Below are 21,268 nucleotides of genomic sequence, written 5' to 3' on the forward strand. Positions count from 1 at the left end.
GCGCGTGCTTACGGCGCCGGGGGGAAGCGCGGGGCGGCGCGGCGGCGCTGCCGGAAGCGGCGGAAGGCTTTGGGGAGCGGACTCGGCGGGGCGGAAGTCGCTGAGGTGGACGGAGGTGGCGGCAGCGAGCGACGATGAACAACAAATTCGACGCGTGAGTCGGCGGCGCGGCCCTCCCCGGCCCCCTGTGCCGCTGCGGGGAGCAGCGCGGCCCCGCTGCCCGCCGGCCGCTCCCCTCCGCCGCTGCCCCGGTGCTGTTCGGGCGAGACGCGATGAGTCACGGGGCCGCGCACAGCCCCGTTCCTCCCGCCGGTGCCCGGCCCGGCCCCGCTCGGGTGCTGCTGCCCGGCCCTGAGGGGCTGCGGGGCCGAGGGCTGGGGGCAGTGCCCGGCGGCACGAGGCCCAGCTCCCGGCGAGGGATCCCTCCCCGGGCACCGCCGTGGGGCGGGCCGCCCTCGGGCCCCGCTGCTTGCTCGTCTTTTCCGGCCCTTGGCCGGGAATGGGGCGGGCGGGGAGAGCTGTGGGGTGCTGGGTGCTGGCGTGGTGACTGCTCGCCTGAGGGGCAGCCTCTTCTGTGCTGAGGGGCGTGGGGTGCAGGGTGGGAGAGAGTCAGCAAAGTTACGGTGGCAGGTCTTCATGTTCGCCTCCTGGCTGGTTAGGGACCCTCACAGGCACCTGGAGTTTCCTGTGGCAGATAGTATCTAGCACGATGCTGCTTGAGTTTGCTCTGTAAAGGCATTTTGTTGCTCGCTTTGCTTAAGAACATGTGCCTAAGATGCCTGTGATGGGCTCTGGGCGTGCAGAGCAGTAGTAGTTTTTACCGTGTGGGTTGTCAAGTATAGATTTCCAAATACTGGTGGCTCTTGTACCATGGGGGAGCTTAGAAGCAGAGATGCTGGGGCTTGGTACAAACCTTCTCAGCTGTGTGATGTAAGACTCACTTTCATTATTCTTTTTCTTTATCAGATTGAAAGATGATGATAGTGGAGACCATGACCAGAATGAGGAGAATAACACACAGAAAGACAGTGAGAAGGAAAAGAATGATCGAGAGAAACCACAGAGTACTACCAAGAGGAAGGTATGGTGCTGGCATCTATGTTCCATCACTAAAGTATGATGTAGGAGTGCTAGAAAATCAATCCTGAGTTCAGGAATAATGAAAATAAGTCTTGATGGGCTGTGGTCGCTTAGTGCTCTGTTACTGTTGTAATGAAGACAGAGGGGCTACATTTGCATTTGGGTAATTTGATGTCGCTTTTGGAGGCATATAATCTGAAGGGTGAATGCTTCCTTCACAAACACAGCTAGTACTTTGCTAGGCTTTTGAGTAGAAATGAGAAATAAAGCTTTATTTTCCCCAAAAATTTTTTTTTGGGGAAGAGGGTGTGGGGGGAGGACGGGTTAGTGGGAGAGTAGTGGCTTGTGGTTGGTTTACCAGGCTGTGTTTGTGCCACTGTTGAAATAACTCTTTAAGATGGGTTATGTGTAGTGTAGCCTAGTTAAGAAGGTACATTATCCATCTTTTTGTTGTTGTTGTTGTTGTTAATCTTATGCTTAGGAAAACTTTTCTGTCTAAAGTAATGGAATCCTTATAAACTTATCATAGACAAGAGGAGAGCAGAGATTTAAGCCCTGGTGACTCATACAAGATAAGGGCTTTGTGATTTGGTTTTTCTTCTTTCAATTTTGACTCTTGGGTAATGAGTTCGTGTTAGGCTCTTTTATGCTCATTAGAAGTCTTTTTAATTAGAAATAGGTGTTTTGGAAATTGAAAAATGATCACTGCCCACTGCTAGCAAAGGGTTCCACCAAAGCTGACATAACGAGTTCTAAGACTAATCCTCCCAGAGTGTTAGGGTGTTGGTTGCTTAAGGGAGTTAGTGTCACCAAAGAGTTATAATTGCTTTTGAATCATGGTTTAAGTATATGGGAAAAGTATAAATGGGTTTTGTGATTCCCAGAGAAGGAGAGTGTCTTTTTTTTTTCCAGATTTGAAAAAGTTAAAACTCTCGTATCACTCTTTAGTTTGTCCTTTTTCCCTTGAGAAAATTGAATAAAACTATCTTTAATAGTTATGAGGGTTGCTTTTTTTATGATGCTGTCCTGAGCTTAAGTTATTTCCTTAGCCATCCCTGTACTGAAAAATTCTAATACTCTTTGAAATAGTGAGCTGCTGTTAGCCTAATCATCCACTCCAGACAATTAACAGAGATAGTATTTTTCAGTCAAAATGAGGAACAGTTGTTTGTTTTATAGTCTGTGAGGTCAGGAACATGTAGACTTCTGATACTGTGAATGTAATTTTTCCCGTTCCCCTTTTAGAGGAGTGCATAAGGGGTAAGCAAGCTTTTCTGTTCTGCAGGCTGTTGTCCCAGGGCCAGCTGAGCACCCCTTGCAGTATAATTACACCTTCTGGTACTCCAGACGAACACCCGGGAGGCCTACCAGCTCGCAGAGTTATGAACAGAACATTAAACAGATTGGCACCTTTGCCTCCGTGAGTATATCTCTGTCGTTGTGTCACTTGGGCATGGCACGATCGTCGTGGCTGGCTTACTTCCTGTGTGCTAGGTGTATGCACATGCAGGCTGTGCTCTTGTTGTCAAGGAACAGAGTGAGTGATTTGCCATGACTTACATATGAGTTCTTGGATTACCTACAGCAGGTGACATGTCTTAAGCAGTTCCCCTCTGCCCTGTGCTAGACATCTGCACCTGCAGCAGTGGTGGTAGCTGGAATAATAGTAGAAAATGAAAAGAGCTCCTACATAGCTTAAATCTAACTGGAGCAGAATTTGACAGGTAAGCAAAAGCAGAAAGGAACAGCTTTTCTGGATACAATGTAGATGTGAAGCAAAGACTGTGCAGTCCGTCCATACCCCCACTTCCCCCCTGCCCATATTTCCAACACAAAGACTGTGCTTGGAGCAAGCATCTGGTGTGCTGTGTAAGCAGCTGGTGTCTGGTTGTCTGTCTGGAAGTGGTGACTGAGGTGCAGTTTGGTGTTGCAGTAAAGCTCATTAAAAGGCAAACTGCTCTCCTTTTCCCCTTCCACTCTTTGTGGTTGTTTATACCTGCAATAAATTGAGTGTATCCTGGAAAGGCAGTGTTGGGTTGTTGCATGGTACTGGCAGTGTAAAACGGTCATTAAGATCCCAAGATACATAAGCAAAACACATCTCCATTGTAGAGGCACTACATATAATACCATTCTCAAGGCTAGGAATTCTGTTGGCAGCTTTCTGGTTTTATTCTTTTTTTTTAAATCTAGTATTTGTCCATATTATCCAGAGTCCTTTGCAACTGTTAAATTTTGCCAACCAGTAAATCTGTCTTCTGCAATGCAAGAAAAATACCCCTTCAGGAAAGCTGCAAAACTATACCTGTCCAAGCAGCTGGGTTGTGTTAATTGCATCCACGCAGGATAAGAGTGGAAAGAATAGCTCTAAGCCTATCGTTATGGGTAGTTATTGCTCCTATTCCCCTGTGAGAGCAAGTACTTTTAGTTCATTGAATGAAAAACGTGGCTACTGCTTGATGATCTGGCAATAACTTCTCAGTCTGTGAAATCAGTGTAGACTTAACATTGATTTTTAGCTCCTTGGAGGAAGAACTTCACACATTCTGTTTGCTGCAAAGAATTTGTGGGTGCTATCGTAGGCTGGAAGTGCTAGAGATCAGTCAGGCTGGAGAGAGACTGGCCAGCAGATCTGATAATGTGTTTGGTTCCAAGTACTGTTTGAGGAGGGAAAACATGCTTCAAAAAGAATTGTCTGAGGCTAAGTCTGGGTTCAGATTTATTTGTTGCTTTTCAGTATAAAAGCTTTTAAATGCTAACCATTAGAGGGCATATTCACTCAGTGTAAGAATGTAATTTCCACACTGCATTTGGATGTGTCTGACAAAAATAGATTGCTTCTGACCTCACCTCAGTCTTGGTTCATAATTTTATTGGCTATAAAAGCAAATTCCTGCTTGGATGGCAAAGATCAGAGATTGGGACAGAATTCCAAGTGCTGACCAAATCATTGAGGTCTCTGATGAGGTACTTGGGATGGTGTCTGACCCTTCCATGTTCATTGCTGGTCTGCTTAATAGCTATTGTCTTACTGAGTAGACTTCTCTTAAAATATGGAAATTAGTATGATCTCTTCCAGTGCCTTGTTTTGTTTTAAAGATCCAGCCTCTCTAATATCCTTTCTTATCCAGAGAATCTCAAAGGATAAATATGCTATTTTTAAGAATTACAAAAGATAATTCCTTTGCCTTCCAGCCAGATTGTCTGAAGTAGATGCAGGGATGCCAGAATGAAAACTGGTCAAAGTGAAGTGGTCCAAATGTACCATGGCAGATTGTAAAAGGAAGTAAGAGGTATTTAAATAAAAGCTCTGAATGGTGCCCTAAGATCTTAAACCAGCACCAGAATGCATCTTTTGGCTTAAAACCTGGATACAGTAAAATTAAATACAAAAAAATGTCTTATTTGGAGGCTCCTGCAGTCTCCACGATTGCAGAGAGCAGTGGCTAACACAGGGCTAATGTGTAGAGAGGCTTGGCTGTAGCTGATGCACTTGACACATATCCAGTGTTTGGAAGTTTGCACAGTAGGATTTACAAGATATGTTTGAAACTGTTCTTTAGAGCAGCAGTTATCGTAGCACAGATTTCTTCAGACAAGCACCAAGTGACTTTGGAGGCACCTTGAATATTTCAAGTGGTCATCTGGTAATGGAGCCAGTCAGAAACAGGCACTCAAGCTCTGATCCTACTGCTGCCTTCTGGGTATCCTAACCAACACCCTTGTGACAAGAAAGTAGAACAAAAGAGAAGAAGGTGGGTCTAGCCAGCTGGTGTAAAAAGGGAACCCTGTTTCTGTAGGAATCTTGGCTGTGAACAGTTTCAGCAGCCTCATTGTGTGGTCTGTGTCATTGCAGGTGGAGCAGTTCTGGCGGTTTTACAGTCACATGGTACGTCCCGGGGACCTGACAGGCCATAGTGACTTCCACCTTTTCAAAGAGGGAATCAAACCCATGTGGGAGGTGAGTTGGAGCTCTCATTTCTGTCTTGGTACTTCCCAGAGTATTCTGGAGGGAACCTTCTACAGTGAAGGGACTCTTCCTTCTACACCTTCTACAGTCAATGGCATTCCAGGTTTCTTTTGGGTGCAGTCCTTTCTCCCAGGTTCCCTGTAAACTTGTCGTCAGAACTCTGTCCCATGTAACCTAGCAGTCCCGTAATCTGCTGGCAGAGGAGAGGGAAGACACAGGGAGTTGCCAGCTGCACTCCCCCAAAGGCTGCAGAACTGCCTTTGCCTGTGGGTCCAGAGGATCCCTGGGCAGTGTTGCCTGGAGTCTAGTGAAGAGGGGACCCCAACTAAGTGCTGTGCCTCCTAATATAGACACTTGCCACTTATTATAGCTTTGCCCAGTGACAGCAGTGTGGGACTTTCCTGTAGAAGGGCTGATACTCTGTTCTTGGAATTCAGCAAAGCTTTTAAGAAACCAACCCTCCTTTTTTCAGAGGAAGAAGAGGCGCATATGGTTAAAAGCCTACAGCTGTATGTAGAGCTGGAGATGGAAAGATGACTTAGCCCTTTATTTGCTTTTTTTTTGTTGTTCCAGGGCAGGCAGTTTGTTTCTGTTCATTCCTGTCCAAATCTGTTAAAAAAGGGGGGGGTGGGGGGTTGGGGAAGTCTTTGCCTAGCAAATCATTCCTCCAGTTCCTGGCCTGCTTCCAGCAATGACCAATACCATTCGCAATACAAGGATTTTATGTGTTGTTCTGAAGTACCTAATTATGCTGCTTGGTCCTGAGAAATTTATATGTGACCCTAGTTGGCAATTACTTTAAGCAAGGTGTTTTACAGCCAGTTACTGCAAATACAATTTATATAAAACGTTTAACCCTCTCCGGACTCCTAGTGAGCTAGCTGCTCTCGTAACGTGTTGACCAGAGAGTCCACAAGTTAGTGATACCAGAATTTCTATAAAACGCTTCCCTGTAGCCATTTTAAGATGGAGAGATTCTTTGGTATTTTTTACTTCTGGCCCCGTTCCCTTCTTGTATTTACAGAAGAGGACCTGAGATCTTGCTGTTGACTTTTCCTTTGCTGCTTGCTCTGTAGGGCTTTGTTCATGCTCCTTTTTCTTCCAAACTAATGCTTACTTGCTGTGATTCTTGTAGGCACATATATGTGTGTATGTAGCTCTGATCTTTTTCTGGATCCATCTGTGCCTTTTCTAGGTAAAGTCAAAAGCACTAAGCCTAATGTTCCCTGATGATTTACTGGCCTGCAGATCATTATTATTCTGGTAAAGGGAAATCAAATGCTTGACTGAACCAAAGCTTGTTTAACCTGAAAGAAAACTAACAATAATCATAAAACACACAATACAGCATCTGCTTTCCAATCACTGTTCTCTTTCTAGCCTTGAACCTGCTTAAACCACCTCTGAAATATTTTGAGCAATACTGTTTTCTCTTCTGACCCCCATTAGTCATTGTGGAAAGTTTGAGGAGTTAAACCCAACTCCCTGCTTAAAGGCTGAAGCCTAGATGGCTTAATTCTTAAGAGTGTGATGTTCATAATTTGGAAAACAAGGATGTTTAATCAGAAAGTGGTTCACATCTTGTGGGAGTATGCCACATTCCTAGAACTTGTGTTGATTTTGGATTCTTTGCCATGCGTGTGGCTGCTGTCATGCTTCGAGGTTTATCCGGAGCTGACACCTTCCCCTTTCAGTACAGGCTTTAGTACATATCTGAAAACTAGGAGTCTGGTGAATGCTGCTGTTATGCTGGCATTTCCTTGATTGCTCAGGATTGCTTTGTTAGCACTTGCTGTCTCTAAAAGCACACAAATGTTTAGTTTTATCTGAGCCCTGGAGAAGCATTAAAGCTAAAATAAACTTAATCTCATTTCATTAAGAAGAGTAGGGCTGCCTTGCCTAGCATCTTTGAAGTGTGTCCCAGCTTGGCAGAGGGGATTGCTGGTGATTTGACCAGGGATGTCCTGTGTTGTGCAGTTCCCTCTTGAGTTATCCTTTGTTCTTCTCTGTTTCTGTCCTAGACCTGTCTTCCCTTTCCCTTCCTAACTGCCACCTCTTTGACTTGTTCCTACCTCTCTGTCTTCGGCTTTGGATGGAATTTGTTCCCCTCTCACCTTGTAAGATTTCCCAGCTACAGTGTTGTACAAGAGAATGCCACAGCGTTCTGCACAGAGGAGGAGCTGCTGTTTGACATAGTGTGCGTTCTGTGAAGCAGGGGAGTCTGTAGCAGTTTTCAGCTCTTTCAGGTGCAACATATGGAATCACAATATTGAGGTGATGGACTGGGTGCTAAGCATAAATTTTTTCTTTACTCTCTCTCCCCTCATTTTTGGTTATTTCCGTGGGTCACTGTAATCTGGAACAAACATTCAACTGTATGATACATGATAATGTCAGTGGTTCCCAGAGAACGGACTGGTCCTTTCTGTGTTAACACAGCTTGTGAGCCCATTCCTGGAAATGTGGAAGGAAAGTGTTTGTCAAATTTTTGCTTGCTTTTAAACATCACTTTGCAAACTCTTTCCCTGCCTCCCATGTTCTGCAGTGAGGGATTTTTCCTGTTTTACAAGTGGAGCTACATAAACAGGGGATTAGACAAAGGGGGAATTGGTCTGGGGTTTAGGAGTAGTTTTAGGATCCTTGCCTCTGGTTCTGTGTGCAGATTGGTAGGCTGGTGTTCATCTTTGCTAGTGATATCAAAACACTAGAGCTCAAGTCTTCAGTACATAGAGCTTGCTCTGGAACACTGAGAGTCATTGTTTCAGGTACTTTGTATTCAAAGTAAGTGGTATACTTCTGCTTGTGTGGGGGACAAGCAAAATGCTTTTGCATGAAAATACCTCCATTCTGTCCCTTGCCCCACCCAATCAATATCTGCTCTGGTGTGTGGCTCTGCTGTCTTGTGGGAAGCAGAAAAATAGAAGAAAACAAATTGATTTCTTGCCCCTCTTCCTAGGATGATGCCAACAAAAATGGTGGTAAATGGATTATCCGTCTGCGAAAGGGCTTAGCGTCACGATGCTGGGAGAATCTCATTCTGGCAATGTTGGGAGAACAGTTTATGGTGGGAGAAGAAATCTGTGGGGCAGTCGTCTCTGTCCGATTCCAGGTAAGTGTTTCTGAAAACTGGCATGTACTTCCATTTGGCAGGGCTACAAAAAGTACCATCTGCTTACCCCTCACATGCTATTCTGTAGGAGGATATTATCTCGATATGGAACAAGACAGCCAGCGACCAGGCCACGACAGCCCGGATACGTGATACGTTACGAAGGGTGCTGAACCTACCTCCCAACACCATCATGGAATATAAAACACACACCGATAGCATCAAGTACGTGTGGTGGCAGGGGGAGGGCCTGCTGCTGGTTGCATGCGTGCTTGAGCAATTTAATACAGATCACAAGAATTGAAAGAAGTACTCGTGTGCATTAGGGCTGTTCGCTGCGAGCAGTAATACAAACAGCAGCATTTGTTGCCAGTGCGCTTTGAAAGCCAAGTATCTGTCATTATCATGCTGCTGTTAGGGACGTTTGGTTCTAATAGTAAAACCTTATTTTTTGACGTGTATAGTCCAGGGTTTTTTTAGCAATACACCCAACCTGTCACCTGGAGATGGGCAGCCCCGTGTGGGACTGTGGCTTGATGTATTCAAAGACAAGATTGCGGGGGGGGGAATGAAATCATTTGAATAAATAGAGATACTGAGGAATAAAGTGCGGAAGCTAACGGGAATTTATAGTGCCATTAGACTTATAAATGTTCTTAGGAAAGTGCTGTGTGAATTTACAGTGCTGTACAAATGATTTCTAATCATAATAAACGTCGTATATTAAGTCTTCCAGGCCCTGGTGACAGAGGCTCTTTAACAAGACTAGAAGATCATGGTACACAGAGAGGACAGCTGTATTTTTAGATAAACATATTACAGCTTACCATACCAGGCCATTCAGCGTGATTTTTATTTCCCACAAAGTGACAAAAAATTGCATATATAGGTATTAGTTTGAGGTAAATAACGTAAAGTTTTTTTTCTTAAGCATATTTTATAAACCAATACAGTGATTAGGTCATATTGGTTAAATTAATACTTGAAAAGGTCTGCTTGGAAAAAGAAGTGAAATACATTGATAAGACCATGATAGAGCAGTGAGCTTTCTCATCTAACCCGTAATCAGGGTACAGGTACCTTTCATGACTTCCTTTCGGTATGCTAGCTTGTCCTTGCAATGTAATCACCCTGTCATCAGTGTGCTGTCAGACAGTTTGGTGAGATCAATCCTGGGTTTTAGCAGACGGTTAGCTTCCAGTTGTGACAAATTTTGAGTGTGGGTCACTAGCAATAATACAAAGATCTCATTTAAACTGCCTGTGAGCATCTCCTGGTGTTCCATGTAGCCCTCCGGATGATTTTTTTTCATGTTTTTACCAGTAACAGTTCTCAGGCACTTTTTGCCAGGAGAGGGCACTATCGACTCTCTGTCCATATGATGAGAGAGCAAAGTGCTTGTGGACACACAACGGGGTATTTTACTCCTCTTCAGCAGCAGCGCACTGCAGGCTGTGGTGTTGCGGCTTTGTGGTGGGAGGTGTTTGGCTTCTCTCAGTCTCTATCGGGAAAGCTGTGTGCTGAGCCAACTGTCCTAAGCTGTGGTGGTGTTCATGTAGCAAGTTTAGAATGGAAATTGTGGCCTTTCCCTTATAAGCTATTGCCACCAGCACTTCCTAGCGTAGAGAATGCTGCTATAGCAGTGTTTGTAACTGTTCTTGCTTTGACAGATGTCAGTCCTTGAGTGATGGTGCATCCAATATTGTGGTCTTATTTCCCTACAAGTGTAACATGCCATGCTTGCTGCCCTCTCTTCCTGCATATCATCAGAGTTTCATTTTGTGCTGCTGATGTATGGTGCAAAATGAGCTTGTCTAAGAATAACAGGTGTTTGAGGAATCAAGTTTAGTAGCTCCGGTTACAGCTGGGAGCAGTTCTTCAATAGAGGCAGACTAGTTTCTCTCCCACTTACTCTTCTGTGAGTAGGGGGGATAATCAGGAGTTCATTTGATGGTGTCCTAAGTGAAGCAGATCTATGCAATTAACCTTCTGCTATGTAGGGGATTGTCAGAGCCCTTGTTTTTTCCATTGCCTTGCTTGAGCTGCAGCAGTCTGATTGCAGTGCTGTCCAGCATCTCCTTCTAAGGGCACTGGTGTAAATTCAGAGCAGAAGTGCTTGTCAGTGAAGTTTCTGTGCAGTGATGCATAGACAGACTTCTTGTGCCTTTCTTGCCTGGTACCAGCAGACAGCAAGCGGCAGCAGCTGCAGAGAAGTGATGGTGCCTGCTTTGTTGACAGAGAAGAGCAGGACAGCCCCAGCTTTCAGTCTCACTCCGCTTGGCTATGCTTCAGATCATTAAGGTTCTCTCACTAATGAAGAATCTCTTGTGTAACTCGTTCTATCCTCCATAAAGCCTGGCTGCTTTTCCTCACCCATCTATCAAGCCCTGTTGAAATACTGTCCGTCATGAATAAACTCCACTTATGCTGCGCATGTACCATGTGATTTATGACTCGGGAGGGCTTTCTAGCCAGCACTCTATATTCACACTCTGGTTGTGTTTTATGAAAGGCTCTAATGGAAGAGCCGTGCTGTAGGCTTTGTCAGGGCTGCCTTTCTAAGGGGGGCTCGTGGCATTTTTCATTTGTATGGGCTGCATCTCTCCACTAGAGCTCTGCTCATGTGCAGGGTTTGATTGGCATTGATTGTGCTTCAGGGAAGGGAGCACGCTTAGCAAGAAAAGAACAGGCGTTTCTCAAAACCTTGACTTCTAGGTAGTGAATTGACCTGGATTAGCTTTTGACACACTGTAAATGAACACTTCTGTAGAAATTGCTAGCATGCCCCTCACTGTGAAACCTGAGCCTTGTGTTTCAGGTTTTATATATTCCTTTTGTGATGATGCATTTCATATTAAATCATTTTTAGACACCATTTTTCATGACTTGTCAGTGAGGCTGCAGCCCCCTTTGTTTCAGAAAGTGGTGGTGCTGCCAAGCTGCATTTGAAAAGTATCTGTTGCTTCACAGCTATTCCAAGGAGCTATTCTGCATTCTGTCCTTTCTGCTCTCAGTGGTGGGGCTTGTGCATTTAGCTCGATAAGCAGATCTTTCATTGCAATTTTCCTGTGTTTGTCCTTTTTCTTGCTTGTGATATTGACAAGCTGCCTAAATCCCAGCGAGTGGAAGGGTCAGCCTAGGCTGTATTAATTTCCAATCTTGCTAGAAGAGCTAAAACAGTCTCTTGGACTCTGCTTAATTCCAGAGGATTTATAGTACCTTAGGTGTTACAGTGCTGAGCACCTGAAAAGAACATATGTGACGTTTTGTGGGCTACCTTGTTTCAGTAGCTGGAGAGAAATCGCTTCTCTTTGTTCCCTCGGAGGTGGACTGAGAGAGGTGCACTTGGAAGTAGTGAACCACTTAATAGGTTCTGTTCGTCAGCGTTGTTAACCTTGGAGGTGACATGGTCCAACAGTGACAGTGGGTTATGGACAGTGGTGTAAGAAGATGGGGGGGAAAAAAAAAACCCAACCCTAACCTCTTAGCCTTAGGGGGTACACTGTGCTTTTTTTGAAAGCAAAATATTGCTGGCCACAGTCTGGTCATGTTTCAGTGAAGCCACTGAAAATATTCGGTACCTGTAGCAAGTGAACTGCAGCTGGAAGAGGAGTGGAAGAGGTGTGGAGTGGACGTGATCACTGTGAAGTTTGATTATTTTTTTTTTTTTTTTTTTTTGAGCATTGCAGCGTGAAGTGCTTGGCTGTCTTGCATGCACCTTTCCCCTGCCTGGTGTTACCAGCCTTTCTTTTCCTGCAGTGATAACTTGTGTGGTTAGTCACAGTCTCCTGTGTTGAGACCTCTCACCTGCAGTGCCATCCAGGAATCCTGGACAAATTCAGAAATACTGTCTCATACACCAGGATAGACCAGACCTGTGGCCATACAGTAGGCTGCCACTGAGCAGGCTAGTCTGGAAATATTTTGGTTGCTGTGTGACTTTATGGATTGTCCTGTCAGCTCTAAAGCAAGGCTGCTTTTTCTGAAAACAAAGCTTCAGTTATTTGTAAGTGCCTGCTGCAGTGAGAGCTGAGCAGGGTATAAAACTATCCTTTCCTTTCAAAGTCACCACTGATAACTAATGGGATGGCTCGAGTAAATGAGAAGAATAGTTGATCTTAATAGGGCTAGAACTGGGTTCATTTCACTGCAGGCAGCTGGAGGAAATGGCCTCAGACTATATTTTAGCTAGGAAATGAGCGGATATCCTGTGGAGGGAATAAGGGTATGCACTGTAAGGAGACTGCAGGGGTAAGGTTCTCAGGACAAAAAAGTGGGCGATGACAGAAAAAGTGAGGAATGAGGAAGAGAAGCTCCTATAAAAGTGTCAGGTGTTGGGCAAGAAGATCAGTGATTGTGAGCCGTTAGGCTGGTGGTGGGGTGCTTGTGAGAAGTCTCCATTCGTACATTAAAGTTCAGCTAATTCTATAACTGTTGGTTTTTATGGCACTGGTTTCCATTTGATTGCTAATTTCCAAGACTTTAGAAAGACTCCTCAGTGCTGCTGTCCTAGTTGTGTCATCTTTGACTGTATCTTAAATGGTGTGGGCAGGGTTAACCTTGTCTAAAGTTAGAGGGTTTGTACATGGGACCCATCACACTGCCTGATGCCTGTCAGTGGAAGGCAGGTTGCCTTGGGTCTTGCCAGCTCTAGAGAGCTGCAATGTTTTACCGTCATTCCTTCAAGTCTGAGAGCAGGAGTAAAAGCTAGAGGAGAGCAGTAAGGTTCCAGATCTGATCGCTGTCCTTTTCTCCTGAGTCTGCAGTACTGGCTTTATTCATTTATCACTCCATTCTTCAATTCCAGTAATATTTCCAGGTGCTGTAAGTCTTAAGAGCACTTCTGCAGACCTGGGCTTTGAAATGATGGATTCATTGATTTGTCCTCTGTCACTGTAGTGTGCTTTATTTGGAAGTGTCTGTGACTTTGTAAAAGGCTTCCTTATCTTGGTGGCCTGTCTCTTGCCAAAAAAGTGACTGTAACCTATTTATTTCATGTTTCTTTTCAAGGAGTTCAGTTGTGTTCATTTCAAAGTCATGATGGCTTCCCTGTTTGCCTTTGCTACAGATACTGCCAGATATGTGAAAGAATTATTTCATGGTAGCAGAATATCCTAGATTTTTTTTAAAGCTATTAGTTTTCAGGGCTGTCACAAAGTTCTTGACTGGATTTGAACAAATCCAAATCACTCTGACAGAACGTAGGGAACACCCAGGAAGAGGCTGTGCTGCTCTGGACACCATATCTGCAGGGTGTAGTGAGTGGGCAATGTGCTGGGAGGTCGCATACAGACTGGTGGAAGGGAAAGACCTTGGTGACTGTTGTGAGGGTAGCATGCACTGTGGCTCCCTGTTTCCTTTTTTAGGTGGGGAGGGAGGTGGTAAGGAGGTGGGCCTACACAAAAATACTGAAGGGGAACTGCTAGGATTTAAAGACAGAGCGTGATTGGAGAAAACAGCTAGTGCTGCTTGCACAACAGTGATTTGGAAAGTCCCTTGAAGCAGCTATGGCTGCTCTTCCTCTTTTTGCTAATTTCCAATAGTGGCTCCTTTTTGCATTGTTTTTCCCCCAACTTACCTGATGGGGATAAAGGGAACGCTGGTTGGATCCTGACCCTGGGCAGTGTGGGAGAAGGTGGGAAGTTTTCAACAGTTGTGGGTCAGGAATGAGTGTGGAAGAGCAGCTCTGGCTGGCTTTATTTAGCCTGCTAATGTTTCCATTTCCCATCTGTTCAATGGGAATAACCTAAGTGTTGGGGATCAATTCACTGAGTATCTGACCGCTGTGCAGACAGTATAGCAATAAGGTACTAAAAATGTCCATACATAAAAATAACCTCTTAGACTCTCTGGCACTGTGCCTTTGGCACGTCACAGGTCGTAAAGATCCTGCCAGATGAAATTAACTGGCAGCCTTGTTCAGTACGAAATGGAGAGCAGTTTGCTCTGCTAGCATAGTTTAGGTACATTAGGGCAGACACATCCTGGTGGATTTTTTTTCAGTCAAGTCAGCAGATAGTTGGAGTAATTAGTACTATAATATGTATGAGGGTCTTGGCTTAAAAATTCTTGGCTGGAAGAGCTTTTTCTCTGTGTCTGTGAGAAGGACTTGGCAGCTGAAGGGCTATGTGCATGATGTTATTGGGATGTTGGAACAGGGAACTCCTTGGTTTGAAAGGGGTAATAAATTATTGATTATGTTGACAAATAATCTTCCCTGATGTCCTTTCTATAGAGGACAGAAGTTACGAGTTGGAGAGGAAAGAGAGATGTGGTTATGGGTGATGGAAATGGGGTAGAAATTCAAGACATGGCAGGTTGGAGGGAAGACCATGAAGGCAGGGACTTCTTGACAAGGCTGGAGATACATGCGAAGCTTTCCAACCTGTATTCAGCAGCTAAGAGGGCTTCAGAGCCAGTTTCTCTTCCCCCTAACTTCTGGAGGGAGGCAGTTGTTCCCATGGTGTCTGGTACCATGTGCTGACTGGGTGACATGGGCAGTTTTCCTTTCTCTGGAAGATTTCTTGTCCTTGTGGCCTTGAAAGGGGCTGTATTTGGGGAGACTTGGCAGTGGGGGAGTACCCATTAGGGGCTTCTGAGCTGCTGCCTTGCTCAGAAAGAGCCATTTGTGGGTTTCTCTCCTCCAAGCAGCATACTGCTTGTTGTGGTTTAACCCCAGACAGCAGCTGCTCACTCATCCTTGCCCCCCCAGCCCTGGTGGGATGGGGAGGAGAACTGGAAAAACATAAAACCCATGGGTTGAGATAAGAACAGTTTAATAATTGAAATAAAGTGAAAATTAGTAACAGTGAGAACAACAATAATATTTACAATGAAGAGGAGAGGGAGAGAGAGGAATAAAATCCAAGGGGGGGGCGAGGGGGGAAGTTATATGCAATACAGTTGCTCACCACCTGCTGACTGGTCCCAGCCAGTCCCCAGGCAGCAGTTGGTTGCTCCTGGCCAACTCCCCCCAGTTTATATACTGAGCATGGTGTTCTGTGGTATGAAGTATCCATTTGGCTAGTTTGGGTCAGCTGCCCTGGCTGTGCTCCCTCCTGGCGTCTTGTGCACCTGCTCACTGGCAGAGCATGGGAAACTGAAAAGTCCTTGATTTAGAGTAAGCATTACTTAGCAACAACTAAAACATCAGTGTGTTATCAACATTATTGTCGTACTAAATCCGTAGCACAGCAGCATACCAGCTACTAAGAAGAAAATTAACTCTATCCCAGCTGAAACAAGGACACTGCTGTACCTCGAGCTGAATTCCAGATCTGACCTGGTGTGCGACAGCTGTGTCCTGTGTGCTGTCCTGTTGCATCTACAGCACTCTTTGCTGTCTTTCCCCTCATATTTCCTTTGACTTTAAGGGCTCATGTCTGAGGGTTGGCTAGAGATACCATGTAGTTTTGGAGCTGCCATGGGCGACTGTTACTCGCTTGCCTATCCTAGTCAAGATCAGGAGGCTTTTGAGCTACCATGGGTGGAGGGAGACTGAGGAGAAAACCTAGCCACCATAGGTAAGGAACTCCTCTTAGACCAGCTGATCACCTTGGCAGTCACAGGAGCCTGTGCCCTGGGGGACTATGGAGGTTTAGTTGTTTCTTGGAAGTTTTGTCAAAGAAGCTTTGAACTGGGAAGAACCAAAGTGATTTTTTACTCACCAGGCTTGTACTGCTGGTACTGAAGTCTGTGATCTTTAGGATTTCACCTTCAACGCTTTCAAAACAGGGATTTGCTGTCCTGTGGTCTGGGAAGGCAGTGTCACATTCCAAGCTGTACACCACAGTGAGAGGCTTCTTGCTTATGCCTGTATGTGATGTACAGTCTTGCAGAGTGCACGTGACAGGCACTCTGCCAGTAGACTGTGTTTATTTGGGCTGTGACTTTCCTGGGAAAGAGCATATGACACCTGAGCTGCTTTTGCAAATGCTGATTGGGAGCTTGACTCTGTGAAGCTCAGGTAAGAGCTAAGCTGGTGGTCTGGTTTTGGCACAGGTGCTGACTAATACAGGTTTTCCATTTCTGGATTAGTACCAGCAATGAAATCTGCAGGGCAGTCTGGGTTTCTGACTGACCTGGGTTCCTTTTAAGGTCCCTCCAGCTCCATGGGGCTCCCTGGGTTCGGTAAATGGCTTGGCATGTGCTGTAGGCACCAGCACTGTTTTGCTGGGCATGGAGAACTATGAGGTTCTTTGATGTCTCTGATCCCAGAAGATAATAGTCATGCTCACATTAACCTTGGCATCTTTTCCCTGAGAGGGCTTTCAGTATGCTGCCTTCGTAAAACAGACAGCAATTTTTCAGTCTGCTAGCTTCGTCCGTCAGTAACATTCTCCACCAGGGAATACAGCGTTAGGCCTGTCCCTCTAACTTATCTGAAAACATTTTTATTTCAGATAGCTGTAATGTTTTTACTGGGTCATCGTTAACAGTGCAGGTTTACAATAGGAAATGAGACTTTCTAATAACAATTGGATTCTGCCACCTGATCGAAGAATTTTGTAATAACTAAGCCATGTGGCATTAAAAGAAGCCTCTTTTGGCAAGATTACTACATATGCAGGTATGTGGTGAAGCATGAGGCCAGTAACTGGCTGAGTTCAACCAGCCAAGGAACGTGATAATCCTCCAGAAAGATGTAACATCAGCTATTTTATTAGCAATAGGAAATGGATATTCCATTTGCGATTGGGAAGGTCATACCTGTCTCAGGGTATTAATGTGACTATATCACCAGCAGCCAGTGGGAACGCTTCATGTCTGTGCAGAACGTTAAAGCTGCCTTGCGCTGTCAGATGTTTGGCTGGGTTTTAAGGATGCTTCTATCCACTAGGGCTATCAGAGAATATTGCCTTGCTCTCTGAAGACAAGTGCCTTTCAAACGCCATTGAATGTTTCTGCTTGCATTAAAAGTTAAGAAGCCTTTGATCTGAAGTGCTGTTTTTTTGGTTTTTTTGTTTCATTTTTTTTTCCCTCTGGCTTACCAGGGCCTGGGAGGAGTTTCATGGCCTGGTGAACAGCAGTGGCCGCTGATCGAGCGCTCCCCCTCCCTCTGTCACACCCAGGGTAGGGCCTCATCTTTCTTCTTATGTGACTTCATGGCATACCTCTCAGCTTCCAAACCTCTTCCAGTGGACTGGCATGTTCTCTTGCCTTGTAGGCCTAGTGGTGGGCCTGTTCTACTGTTGGCTCTTTCCCAAAGGTCATAATGATATTTTTTTAATTATTTTTTTTTAACCAGATGCCAACATTCACCATGGTCTCCATTCATGCAGCATTTTCTGTTGTGATGCTGTGTGCTGTTTTGCTAATGTGTCCTCCTTCTGTGCAAGGCACTTGTTCCCAGATCTGGTCCCAGGAGGCTGAGAGATATGTCTTCAGCTTGGGCTGTTGCCTAGGGTTGACTGTAAGCAGATACGGAGTGGTAATGAATGCTAAGCACATCCATGTGGTGGACACAGAGAGAGGCGTTTGGAGCTTGGCATACGTGCCTTTGCTCTTGATGGTGGGCTGAAGCAGAGTAGATATTCTGTCAAAAGCTTGTTCAGGAAGGACACGCAGTAGCTACTGTATTTAGAAAAATTAATGCTGTGGCTAATGAGATGAAACCACCTGCTACTTCTGGTAGTGGCAATCAGCGATGTGCAGAGAAAAGAGCCAAGGTGAGCCCAGGGCTGTTTTGAGCCTCATGGCTCAGATTGTTTTTCCCCTCCAGTGCCTGCTTTCCTGATGGCAGGCCCTTTCCTTAAAAAGGGCTAGCAGGACGCCTGGCGATAAGAGTTGTGTTTTGTTGTAGCCAAGTGGGATTGCTGCACTCCCGAGTGCCGGAGCAGAGAAACCTCCTGGAAGGAAACATAACATTGCCCAGTTCCCACCCCATGGTGGCATGTTGTTGCTCCCAACACAGCTGAGCTCCAAGGGGCCACTGGGAATCCCAAAACTTCCCTCGATAGCTTTGGGGAAGCAGTGTTCCTCATAGCTTGCCCTGAAGTCACGGGTGAAAATAATATCTGTCTTTCCTCACAAATTTGGCTTTTTGTGAGGATCAATGGTTACAAAATGTTACGCAGGCATCTAGTAGTGGTGTTATTGTTAGATGATATTCAAGTGACCTTCCAGAAGAGGAAACCAGCTCAGTTCATGAAATACCAGTCTCAGAAGGCAGTAAATGTGCCAAGTGTATTAGGAAAACAGCGACAGAGTTGACTTAGCTCTCAGCTGTATTGGGTTACCTATGCTAGGCAGGGAGAGTAGTGATGAGGGCACCCCAGTAAGGGTGAAAGGAGGGGGAACGTAGAAACCTGTCTGAGAAAGAGTGAACTGAAGCGTGCTGTCCTCCTGAGGTAGATGTCATGGGTGAAAAGTACAGTATGGGATAGATGGGTAAACCATTGTTGCAAATTAACTGGAAACCAGTTAATCCTGAATCATGTTCCCAAACAGCAGCACAGCCTACTTTGCAAGTGCAAAGGTGAACCCCAGTTTTCTGCAGATGGCCTCCGGCATGGTTTTTGCTGCAGAGTAACTTGTTTAAGAGTTTTTACTTCCTTCTGCCACTCCAGCTCTCCAGCCCACCTCCTGGAGGTGTTCCAGCATGCACTTTGCTGTGATGTTACAGCTCTTAGCAGCATACAATGCCAGCTCAAGGGTTTAAGCAAGATTTTACAGTCCTGCAGAGCACCTTCCTTCTGAAGCTTTTGCTTTTCAGCACAGCTCTGCCAATTGGTGTGATGGGTGCTGAGGCATCCCTAGGTGTTTGGTTTGGGCAACTTACTGCCCTGACCCTGTTATCAGAAGAGCTGCCAGCCTATGCTTTCAAAATAATTGTAATCTCATTTATTTCCATTTGAGTTTAAAGAACCTACACCACCTTTCAGTTAATGTGTAAATATGCTTTGCCTGTTGCTGCTACCTCACAGGCTAGCAGTAAGCATTAACACAGGTTTCTGCAACCTGCCCTGTCTTCAATTGCTGCCATGTGCTGCAAGGCTATACAAATGAAGCTTGTGGACCAGCAGTCCTTTCTTTGTCAGTAGCCTGTGCAACTCATGTGGCTGTACTGATGTGAGTAAAAGCTGCTGAAGAAACTTTTCTGTTTAAACTTGAGGGAAACTTCAAATTAGATATTCTTCTAAGGTAGGAGAGACCAGAAAGCTACACTTGTTGACAACAGGACAGAAGGAGCCTAAATATGAGGGACAGAGGCAGGAGGAGGTTGGACTGACGGTACAGTTGTGCTCCAAGCAGAATTCCTGAGGAGAGATGCTTGGGGAGGAAGAGATCTTGCAAGTTGTTTAAACACCAGAATCTATCAGGGAGGTTTCCAGGGTCTATCATATGCTTTGCTCACAGAGGATGACACTTTTTTCTTCTCAGTGAATGAGGATGAACCAGGATCTCCCTTGTTCCAAGTGTTGTGGAGCAGTGGGTTGATTTATGTGAACAGTCTCTAGTTAGAAAGCAGATCTGCTTAGGAGGGTTAATGAGCATTGATTTTCAGTGACATACTGGGATAGTAACACTGGTAGCCATGGTGGGTAGAATGGGGGCGTTGCTGTCATCTGAGGGAATGCAACACCTTTAACCTCTTTCTTTCCTCTGTTTTCCAGGGATAATTCAAGCTTTCGAAACACAAAAATCACATTGTGAGAACAAGAGTTGGCACTAAGCTCCTCTCTCCGTGTTGAAAGCACTGAGAGGTCTCCACCAGTGCCCTCTGACCTCTGAAGGGACTCATGGGCCAATCTGTCGCACTCTTCCTTGGAGGAAGGATCCATCTGAAGTCCTCCAGCAGCGGTGACAATACAGGCTGATTTTGTCATACACAAACTTTTTTTTAGCAGTGGGGCGGGAGGCCAACCTTTCAATTAGCGGTGTGCCCTTGGGGCCGCATCTTGCAGCACTTTCCTCTCTTTCTCTACATGGCATGCAGGATCTCTGGGATTCTGCCTCAACATCAGAGCCTTTTGCTGAGGGATACCAGTATTACAAATCTCTCTGCAGCTGGGAGGAGCTTCCCAGTGGAGAGTCAGCCCTATGATTTTCAAATGCCCCCTTTCAGCTCTGCCAATAAATTATTGGGTCTCTTTGTTTCTTTCAGTCTCTCTCTCTTTTTTTCTTTTTTTTTTTTTTTGGCTCTGTCTGAAAATCAGTGGGATGATATTTCTCTAGGCTGTGGTAAGGCTCCAGGCCTACTTCTGCTGGCTCCATAAAATACATTCCTTGAGCTGCCCACCTACATGAAGCAGCAAAGCACCCCAAGTGCCAGTAGCGGCCAAACTTTGCTGTAGTTGTGGAGTTACATGGGCAGAAGAGTTAGAAATGTAACATTGCTTAAAAAATGAGATGCTTGTTTTGTCTTTGCCCCTTCTTCATACTCCCTGGTTAGCAGTGCCTTGCACCCAGCCCTGTTTCTTGGGAAGAGGGTTGCAAACTTCACTTAAACTACGACAAAGAGATGTTTGGTGGCACTTTGTTGCCTTGACTCTAGCTATCTCAGTGGAGAGGTAGTGGTGCTGCTCTGTGTTGGGTCCAAGGAAAGGCTGAATGCAAGGCCATGCGTGCTTCTGGGGTGCACTGAGGTTTGCAAGTCTCCGGCCATCTGGGAAACTGGACCCCCGGTGGATGCAGCAGAAGAGGGTGATGGCCCAGGCTGCTGCTTACAGCTGCCTGAAAGCTGTGACCAGAAGAGAGGCTGTGAGTGACCCCATCTCCTGTCCTCCAGGGTGAGGCTAGACTGATGGGTTCTTGCCTGGAAAGCCAGCGTGGCTGCAGTTCACATGCCACAGAAACAATAGGAGCTAATTATTTCTTCTGATTCTGCTTGACTACAATGCTAATTGTACTCATTAACAGCTCCAGCCTTTTTCCCTTTTCCTTGGGGAATTACACAATTGCCTTTCGTTTTTAATAGAGTTTTTGCGTTGGGCCCAGAAGGGGAGGCTGTGGCCAGAGATGGATGGGGCACATCTCCTGCCCTATATGCTCTGCACAGTCTCCCAGGAGAAGAGGCTGCTTGGGTTGCAACTATGGGGCACACATCCTGCCCTACATGCCTGCACAGTCTCCCAGGAGAAGGAGCTGCTTGCTCTGATTTGGTTGCA

At 45.5% G+C, this 21,268-nt stretch overlaps 1 protein-coding gene across 3 annotated transcripts; it reads left to right on the plus strand.

Annotated features, from left to right (window-relative positions):
- Window positions 1-20: 20 nt before the first annotated feature.
- Window positions 21-20,264, plus strand: EIF4E2 (eukaryotic translation initiation factor 4E family member 2). 3 transcript variants are annotated; one of them, XM_080409239.1, is made up of 8 exons: window positions 21-154; window positions 967-1,081; window positions 2,366-2,500; window positions 4,937-5,041; window positions 8,007-8,159; window positions 8,248-8,384; window positions 17,153-17,231; window positions 19,775-20,264. In XM_080409239.1, exons 1-7 carry the CDS (start codon window positions 135-137, stop codon window positions 17,196-17,198), a joined length of 711 nt encoding a protein of 236 aa, XP_080265365.1. In that variant the 5' UTR covers window positions 21-134; the 3' UTR covers window positions 17,199-17,231; window positions 19,775-20,264. The 3 variants fall into 3 exon arrangements, with proteins under 3 accessions (XP_080265365.1, XP_080265366.1, XP_080265367.1); XM_080409240.1 differs by lacking the exon at window positions 17,153-17,231; XM_080409241.1 differs by lacking the exons at window positions 17,153-17,231; window positions 19,775-20,264 and adding an exon at window positions 13,305-17,146.
- Window positions 20,265-21,268: the final 1,004 nt, after the last annotated feature.

Source organism: Falco punctatus (assembly GCF_963210335.1).
Source record: "Falco punctatus genome assembly, chromosome: 13".
NCBI classification, from domain to species: Eukaryota; Metazoa; Chordata; class Aves; order Falconiformes; family Falconidae; genus Falco; species Falco punctatus.

Bases quoted from the DNA above. Each gene is read 5' to 3' on its own strand.
- EIF4E2 (XM_080409241.1), top strand. From the start codon at position 135: ATGAACAACAAATTCGACGC. The intron at 1,082-2,365 runs GTATGGTGCTGG...TCTGTTCTGCAG, and splicing joins AGAGTACTACCAAGAGGAAG to GCTGTTGTCCCAGGGCCAGC. The intron at 8,385-13,304 runs GTACGTGTGGTG...ATTAGTTTTCAG, and splicing joins ACACACACCGATAGCATCAA to GGCTGTCACAAAGTTCTTGA.